The sequence below is a fragment of the Ursus arctos genome, unplaced genomic scaffold, assembly GCF_023065955.2.
Source record: "Ursus arctos isolate Adak ecotype North America unplaced genomic scaffold, UrsArc2.0 scaffold_1, whole genome shotgun sequence".
Lineage (NCBI taxonomy): Eukaryota > Metazoa > Chordata > Mammalia > Carnivora > Ursidae > Ursus > Ursus arctos.
The window spans coordinates 71,574,312-71,583,798 of record NW_026622763.1 but is presented as its reverse complement, the minus strand read 5'-3'; the positions used below and the strand labels follow the sequence as shown (position 1 = coordinate 71,583,798).

Genomic DNA, 9,487 nt, shown 5'->3' with positions numbered 1-9,487 from the left:
TCTCAAAAGCAGGAAGTAGCCGAAGAGACGGAGAAGAAGATTGATAGCACCCGCTTGGGCTATCGGCCTATTGCCATCCATTCCACCATCCTGTTCTTCTCCATTGCTGATCTAGCTAACATCGAGCCCATGTACCAATACTCACTGACCTGGTTTATTAACCTTTACATCCTGTCTATCGAAAATTCAGAGAAGTCAGAAATTTTAGCAAAAAGGTACGTAAAAGAAATATTAATTAATGGTAATACTAACTCATGTATGAAAATTCGATAGTAATTGGTGGCTCTCACTGTTACAGAATGGTATGAGCATGACAGCTCTGACTAGTGTGAGCTTGATTAATCATTATACTAGAAATAAATTTGAGGATGAGAAATGAAATAGATGTGACCAAATTCAGCCTACCAGGAAATCGTTTACAGGGAGATAGGATTATAATGTAATTCTAAAAGGAGGAAACGGTTATCTCTGTTGATCATTTGCAAAATATATTTGTGATTGGAGATATGGAAAGAATAGTTAATATCCCTAAAAAACAGGAGTCTTACCCTCTGTAAACTAGCATTCCAAAAATTACAAATGCACATTTTTATATATACATAGTTACAATTTGTCAAGTAACAAGGTTTTTAAAAATACCTTGTGATTATTTGTGTTATTCGTTTTTACATAGAATACCTTATTTTACACTTGGCTACTGTAATAAATAATGGAATTAAGAACCTACTTAACAGTAAATGTATGAGAAAATAAAATTTCATTTTATTTATTACCAGTGAGATGAATTTTAGTTTGGTATTAAAACATATTTTTGATAGGCTCTAACATGAAATTACTTGTTGAACAAAGAAAAGAGTTCATTGCAATCATGGCCCTCTCTAACTTTATTGATCATTATGAAGCTAGATACTTCAGTTTCTTGACCATTCATGCCCACAAAGGAAACTCAATTTAATACTTATCACTTGTAGTGAAGAAGTCATTCTTTAGAAATTCAAAATGAGAATCTCCTGAAAATCTGAATTGAATTCCTTTCATTTATCATGGTAGAACTCTGCTAAATTTTGAATATTCTTAGACTGAGCAATTTCTTGTATCGTTATTTTACAAACTTGAATATGAGATCCACAAAGGTGTAAAAGCTGACACTTGGCTTAGCAACAGTTTCTCAGCTATCTGCCCATGAAAGAGAAGGGGGTGATCTTCAAGAAGAAATGCGTGACGGTGGAGTTTAAAGTATGTTTTTGTATTATGATATTTGAAAATGCCTAGTTTATTTCTCTATTTCTTGCAGTATCTGAAATTTTCAAGAGTAGGAAGGATTACTGAAATAGAGAAAACCAAATTTTAAGTGACCTTTCTTTGAAAAGTTCCCAGCAATTTGCATTACGTTGGTTAATTGTACAAGCATGTCTGGTTTTCACACAAGATTGAGTTCCCTGAGACTAGGGTTTTGAAGGGTTTGTTTGCTTGTTTAACAGTCCCAGAACTTATCACAGTGCCAATCACATGGAGCCACAACGGTAAACAATGTTTTGCTTTTCACTGCAGTTCTTTTCTCTACCTTGCTTAAAACAAGTCACCAAAATATTATTATCTTAACTACTTTTAAATTAAGGTATTTGCTGGAGTCTAGAGAAGAGAATTTCTTTGCTCTGTCACTTAAAGACACGTTTTGTGTACAGGAGTTAAAATTAGAACAATTTTATGTTTTACAAATAAATGTTCCTTTATCATATCTTGTTTCATCAAATTAGAACTCATCTACACATACGACATGTTTCTTCATAAGTGTGACTATAGTCCCTTATGATTTCTAGAAAATCAAATCCTTTTACCTAGGCGTGAGATTTGGATGAAATCTAAAAAACAAATCGTGTCTTCTTTACTTAAAATCCATTCATCTTAATACAATGAAAATCTTATTCATGACTCTAGTGATCCTGAAAGTATGATTCTGGAACCAACCAAAGAGCAAATAGGAAAAACACATTTGAAAACTTTCATCGAAATTATTAATATACACACACAAGCATGCAGAAATCAAAGTACTTGTTCAATAAACTTTCGTTATTGAGCACACCTGTTATGACTAAGCACCCAGGTCAAGACCCAGAACATTATTGACAGCCCAGAAACCCCACTTTGTGTCCCCTTCTAAAGACTAACCAAAATCCTTCCACCAAGCTAAAGACTGTCCTGACTTCCAACACTACAAATTCGTTTTGCCTGTTTTAGAACGTCATATGAATGGAATCTCAGTCTGTGCTCTAGTGTGTCTGGTATCTTATACTCGGCATTGCATTGGTGGGTTTCATAGGCTTTTGTATAGTGCAGTGGTTTAATCACCTCCACGGTACTAGTATATTGTTGGAGAAGTATCGAAGCAACATATTTTCTCCACCCAGAAGCTTTCTCCGCTAAGGTAGTAGAGAAAGAAAACAGTTTTATTATTCAGTAAACATTAAACCAGAATGCGTTGCGCGTCACAGGCAATCCACGAAGAGATCGCAAAGGCAGAAATCTCACCCCGAATTTACCTGCTAATTGAAGTGATCCTCTGTGCTAGCAAACTGGCTTCAGCCAGAGTAAAAACACACATGATTTGTGGAGGAGTCCCCTTTTCAGCACATCCTGCCAACTCCTGTCATCTCTTGTTTTCTTAGCACTGGCTGTTCCATTAGGCGCGAGGTGATCTCTCCGTGGTTTTGATCTGCATTTCCCTGATTATTAGCGACACTGAGCATCTTTTCGTGTGCCTGTTGCCTGTTTTGATGTCCTCTTTAGAAAAATGTCTATTTAGGTCTTCTGCCCATTTTTTAATCAGATTTTTTTTTGTTATTAAGTTGTTAGTTCTTTCTATATTTTGGATATTAACTCTTTATTCAATATATAGTTTGCAAAAATTTTCTCCCATGGCTGCCCTTTCATTTTTTTGTTGTTGTTGTTGTTTTCTTTGGGGTTTTTTTTTGTTTGCTTGTTTTGAAGTATAGTTGACACACAATGTTATATTAGTTTCAGGTGTACAACGTAGTGATTAGACAAGACCATATGTTATGCTGTGCTCACCACAAGGGTAGTTCCCATCCGTCACCATACAGCACTATTGCAATACCATTGACTTACTCCCTATGCTGTACCTTTTATTCCTTTGCTTATTCATTCTATAACTGGAGGCCTGTACCTCCTACTCCCCTTCACCCATTTTGCCCATCCCCCAACACCCTCCCCTCTGGCAACCATCAGTTCTCTGTATTTATGGGTCCATTTTTGCTTTTTGTTTGTTTGTTTTGTTTTTTAGATTCCACATAGGAGTGAAATCATATGGTATTTGTCTTTCTCTGTGTGACTTACTTCACTTAGCATTATATCCTCTAGGTCCATCCATGTTGTTACAAATGGCAAGATCTCATTCTTTTCTAAGACTAAGAAATATTCCATTGTGTGTGTGTGTGTATATATATATATATATATATATATATATATATATATATATATACACTCCATTTTCTTTATCCATTCATCTATTGACAGGCACTTGGGTTGCTTCTATATCTTGGCTATTGTAAATAATGCAGCAATAAACGTAAGGGTGCATATATCTTTTCAAATTAGTGTTTTCATTTTCTTTGGGTAAATACTCAATAGTGGAATTACTGAATCATATGGTATTTTTATTTTAAAGTTTTTTTGAGGAACCTCCATACTGTTTTCCACGGTGGCTACACCAGCTTGCATTCCCACCAACAGTGCACAAGGGTTCCTTTTTCTCCACATTCTCACCAACACTTCTTGTCTTTTTGATTCTAGTGATTCTGAGAGGTGTCACCTGATACCTCGTTGTAGGTTTTTTTTTATTGTTATATTATGTTAGTCACCATACAGTACATCCTAGTTTTTGATGTAAAGTTCCATGATTCATTACTTGCTCATTGTGGTTTTGATTTGCATTTCCTGGGTGATTAGTGATGTTGAGTATCTTTTCATGTTATCTGTTTGACATCTGTATGTCTTTGGAAAAATGTCTATTCAGATCTTCTGCCTATTTTTAATCAGATTATTTGGGTTTTTGGTTTAGAGTTCTGTAAGTTGATTATATATTTTGGATATTAATCCCTTATCAGATATATCATTTGTGAATATCTTCTCCCATTCAGTAGTTGCTTTTTTGTTTTGTTGATGGTTTTCTTCACCGTACAAAAGCTTTTTATTTGTGTAGTCCAAATAGTTTATTTTTGTTTTTTTTTTCCCTTGCCCAAAGAGACGTATCTAGAAAAATGTAACTAAGGCCAATGTGAAAGAAAGTACTGCCTGTTTTCTTCTGGGAGTTTTATGGTTTCAGGTCTCAGATTTAGGTCTTTAATGCCTTTTGAGTTTATTTTTGTGTATAGTCTAAGAAAATGGCCCAGTTTAATTCTTCTGAATGCCACTGTCCAGTTTTCCCAGCACCATTTGTTGAAAAGACGGTCTTTTCCCCCATTGTATATTTTTGCCTCCTTTGTCATAGATTAATTGCCCATGTAAGCATAGATTTATTTCGTGGTGCTATTTTGTTTTCTTAATTGTTTCTTTTGCTGTGCAGAAGCTTTTGGGTTTGAATTAGTCCCATTTGTTGATTTTTGGTTTTGTTTGTGCTTTTGGTGTCATGTCCAAGAAAATCATTGCTGAAATCGACGTTGATAGGTTTCTTCCCTATGTTTTCTTCTATGAGTTTTACAGTATAAGGTCTTGAGTTTACATCTTTGACCCATTTGGAGTTAATTTTTCTGGGTGGTATGAGATAGGGGTCCATTTTCATTGTTCTGCATGCACATGTTCTGCCGTTTGTGACATGGGTTGACCTCGAGCGCATTATGCTAACCAAGATGAAGTCAGAGAAAGATAAGTACTGTGGATATCCTTATATGTGGAATCAAGAAAACATTCACGCCTGTCAAATCAAAACAACAGCAGTAGTAAGGTGGCTACCAGGGGAGGGAGGTTGGTAGGATAAATTGATGGTATTTAAGGGTATAAACTTGTAACAACTAGTAAAGTTATCTCTTATTTCCTTTTACTCAGCACCGAAAATGTATTTCATTTTTGTTTACCTTCTGATGTATATTATTCATAATAATTCTTAACTATTACACCAAACATACATTATGACTACTATATATATGCATATTATATGTATATATATACACACATATACACGTGTGCGCGCGCACAAACACACACACACTGTGAAATAGCCATAGTAATTTGGATCATCTGTTTTTATCAATTTTTTAATATAGCAAAATAAATAAACTATAGCCAAAAAAGCTCCATAAGTACAGAAACAAAAATCTAATGAGGATATAGCTTTGTTATAGGGACCAAACAGAAATCTCTCTCAGAAGACAGTATGAGTATACATACATGTGCACAGTGTTTTTTTCTTTTCCTTCTGCTTCTATCAAGATCATTTTTCCCATGTTATTACTCTTCTGAAACATAACTTTAAATAGTTGCACAATATACCGTTTTATGAATGTGCCATGATTGTCATATTTTTAGACTCACAAGTAATCTCCAGGTTTCAAATTCTTAATAATACAGCAATAAATATAAATGTCCACGTAATTAATTATTTCCATGGGCTAGAACCCCAAAATTAGAACAAAGGTGTTTACTTCTTTCAGATTCCTGAATGATTATTCAAATATACAACTCCATTGGAGGAACACAAATGCTCTTATATCCCTGTATCACGCATCAGCATTGAAAATTATCATTTTTATCTTCTTTTTCATTGTAAGAGATTATTAAAATATAGTATTTTAATCTGCAATTTTATCACTGAGACTGAACTTAAATTTCTAACACAAGTGACCCTTATAATTTTCCCTTCAATCTTCCTAAGAGGAAATTTGTTTTAAAGTGCAGACATTTTTATTTTATTCTAGAAAGACCAAATCTGAGTTATCCTGTATTAATTGTACTGTTACAGATGAGACAAATTAAATACCAAGTGTGAAAAGACCATGATTAGCATAAAAATGGGGACAGGAATAGTATGATTATTTTAAATCTTCAGAGAATTCAACTATATTTCAGCGACTATTTTCAAAGCCCTCTCTACCAAGCCCCTTTTCAGAGTTCTTAACTAGAAATAAAATACATTAATTTGCTGTAATTTTCTTTATGAGAATGCTGGCAGAGGATGAAATAATTAAAGAAATAGGCAAGTAAGGAGAAAAAATGAGAGCTGAGATGATTGGTAGCCTAGGATATCAGTCTGAAAATAACCAAGATATGGTGGTACTGGTAGATTATTCTTTCTAGACACATTAAGAAACACTGATAAAATTGAGCTAAATCAAAATCAAGCTATACTGATTTTTCCTTCAGATAAGTTATCTGCTTAGTTTGGGTCATTGTCAATCATTAGCTCTCTGCAAAGGTTTCCAGTCAACTGTTTATTTCTATTACAACTATTATAACCTATGTAATAAAAAATATTTCTGAAATTTTTGTTTCAATGATGGTATATTTTCCATATGAGATAATTAAATGAAAAATTCTTGAAGTGTTATATTCATGTAAAGAATTGCTATGAATACAGGAAACACATGTTAGCACTTACAAGTTGTTAGGGGCAAATATTGTGATTATTCATATTTTCATGTTCCATCTATGTGGTAGATAAAGATGTAGTTTATCAAGTTTTATGATTTCTCCAGCTTTTATGGATTTATGAGCAGAATAGCGCACTACCAAATGTTAATTTAATAACAAAGCTATTAATTTTAATCTGTGAATTTAATATATAATATAGAACATTTGGAAGCATCTACAGAATAAGAAAATCAAATTTTACCCCAAGAAATGTTTTATAGTTAAAAATAGTCCACAAATCTTTAAACATAATAGATCAACGTACAATGCATTGAATTTTTCCAAAAGAAAGATTAAGTTTTTTTAAAAAATCAATCAACAGTAAAATGCAATTCTCCTGAAGTGTTTCTACATTGTATAGCTTTCAAATTGGTGCACCCAGTTAATGACAATCATTGATTGTTTTGGGGATAATTGACCAGAAAGGTTATTAGAAGAACATACATCTAAATGGTTTATATTAGATTTCCTTAAGAACGTTTTCTTTAAGGCATAATGCGTTTTTATTTATTCACTTGTCTTTCTGTTGACCTGTAGGCTTCAGATTCTCAAGGATCACTTTACTTACTCCCTCTATGTTAATGTGTGCCGATCACTCTTTGAAAAGGATAAGCTACTCTTTTCCCTTTGTCTAACTGTAAATCTGCTACTGCATGAACGTGCGGTCAGTATTGTTATAATTTGTAGGAAAAAGACTAACACTGATTCATTAATTTACTAATTTGTATGGGTGTGTGTGTGTGTGTGTGTGTGTGTGTATACATACAAAAGGGTTTAAATAGTTAAATAGTAATTATTATAGTTAAAGCAAGATATCACAACCAGTCTGAATTTCACAGCGGTGAAAAATAAATAAAGCAGAGTACACTATGCAATTATTACTTAAATTTATGTTTTAGTTTAGAATAAATTAGTTTCTATTATAATCTCATTTAAGTATGCTTATAAATTTACTAAATATGTTGATATATTTATACCAAATAATCATATAAATGGTAATGTTTTTAAGAACTTGTGCAAGTTAGTCAAATCCAACCATTTGCATTTAACAATACCTTTTGTAAATTGGTGTTATATTTCAAATCTATTCATTTAAAATATAGGAAGCACCTTAAGAATGAAAAAGGTATTGAAAATAGTAACAAAAATCAGTATTTTATTTACTTAGGTGCTTAAGACTTATTAATTTGATTTGGTGATGTGTTGGTCAAATTCTGAAGGAATAAAGGCTTTATTCTTGCATTTCTTGAAAAGTTCATAGAAATACCTCATTACATTTTATGGAGAGTAGTTGAAAATATGGCAGATTGAGTGCTTTCTGTCTTTCCAAAATTTTTATTTTATTCACTTTTATATTTATTTATTGAGTATAGTTGACACACAGTGACACACAGTAGTTTCAGGTGTACGACATAGTGATTCGTCAACTCTATACTGCCAAGTGTAACTACCACCTGCCACCACATAATGCTATTACAATACCACTGACTGTATACCCTGTGCTGTACCTTTTATTCCTGTGGCTTACTCATTTTCATCCTGGAAGCCTCTATCTCCTAACCCCTTCACCTGTTTTTGCTGATTCCCCCGCCCTCTCCCTTCTGTCTTCCCACAATTTTCAGAGCCCATAAGACTCGAAACAGACATTTTTAGAAAACATATACTCAAATAGAATTTTTATGTTTAGGTTAGTAATTCTGGAGGAAAATTATCAAAAAGTAGCTATCTAGCATGGAACTAGTTTGAAAGCCTGTTATAATGCATAAACTGGTTTCATATGAGTAAGTTCTGAGCTGCTGTACCAGTAGCTATAGAATTTCATAAGGACCATAACTAACACTTGAAAATCAATAGTCAGCTCTTCTAAAATGGTTTAAATGTATTATGTATATCATGAATTCATTTCTGACTCTTCATGCTACTTTGTTTTCCAAAGATTAATAAAGCTGAGTGGAGATTTCTGCTAACTGGTGGCATTGGGTTGGATAATCCTCATGCCAACCCTTGCACATGGCTTCCTCAAAAATCATGGGACGAAATATGTCGACTAGATGATTTACCTTCCTTCAAAACCATTCGTAGAGAGTTTATGCACTTAAAGGATGGATGGAAAAAAGTGTATGACAGTTTGGTATGTTTTTAACCCTTTTGCTTATTCTGCAGTTTTTAAATGAACAAAATAATGCTAAATAATTTATTCTTATCTTTGAATAAAAACAATATTTAATTAAGCTTTAAGCTACTGGTCTAAAACAAGGTTTAGATTTACATTATCCCCACCTTCTTTTTTTTTTTTAAAAGGTTTTATTTATTTATTAACACAAGCAGGGGGAGTGGGAGAGGAAGGAGCAGGCTCATAGTGGAGGAGCCTGATGTGGGGCTCGATCCCAGTACGCCGGGATCACGCCCTGAGCCGAAGGCAGACGCTTAACCGCTGTGCCACCCAGGCGCCCCTATCCCCACCTTCTAAATCAGTAGTTCTCTTCTGAACTTATGTTCAAATCCTTAAAATGTGTGGAAATGCAGAGTCCTTAAAATATTCTTTTTGAATTTCCATGCCAGGTTTTTATTTATTAACAATTTAGATTTTGCAATCATAATAGCAAATGAGTTAAAAAGTTTTACAAAACAGGGATACCTGGCTGGCTCAGTTGGTAGAGCATGGAACTCTCGGGGTTGTAAGTTTGAGCCCCATGTTTGGTGTAGAGATTACTTAAAAATAAAATCTTTAAAAAAAATTTAGAGGAGTGCCTGGGTGGTGCAGTTGAGTGTCTGACTCTTAGTTTCAGTTTGGGTCATGATCTTGGGGTTGTGGGATCGAGCTCCACACTCAACGCAGGGTCTG

General features: G+C 33.8%; 1 protein-coding gene across 1 annotated transcript in view; it reads left to right on the top strand.

Moving 5' to 3' along the window:
• DNAH7 (dynein axonemal heavy chain 7) overlaps window positions 1–9,487 on the top strand; it is a 255,447-nt gene that overhangs the window by 196,568 nt on the left and 49,392 nt on the right. The window contains exons 51-53 of the mRNA XM_057316048.1: window positions 1–215; window positions 7,180–7,306; window positions 8,579–8,773. The exon at window positions 1–215 is cut by the window's left edge and continues 121 nt beyond it. Coding sequence (XP_057172031.1) covers window positions 1–215; window positions 7,180–7,306; window positions 8,579–8,773 — 537 coding nt within the window. The remainder of the gene's footprint in view (window positions 216–7,179; window positions 7,307–8,578; window positions 8,774–9,487) is intronic.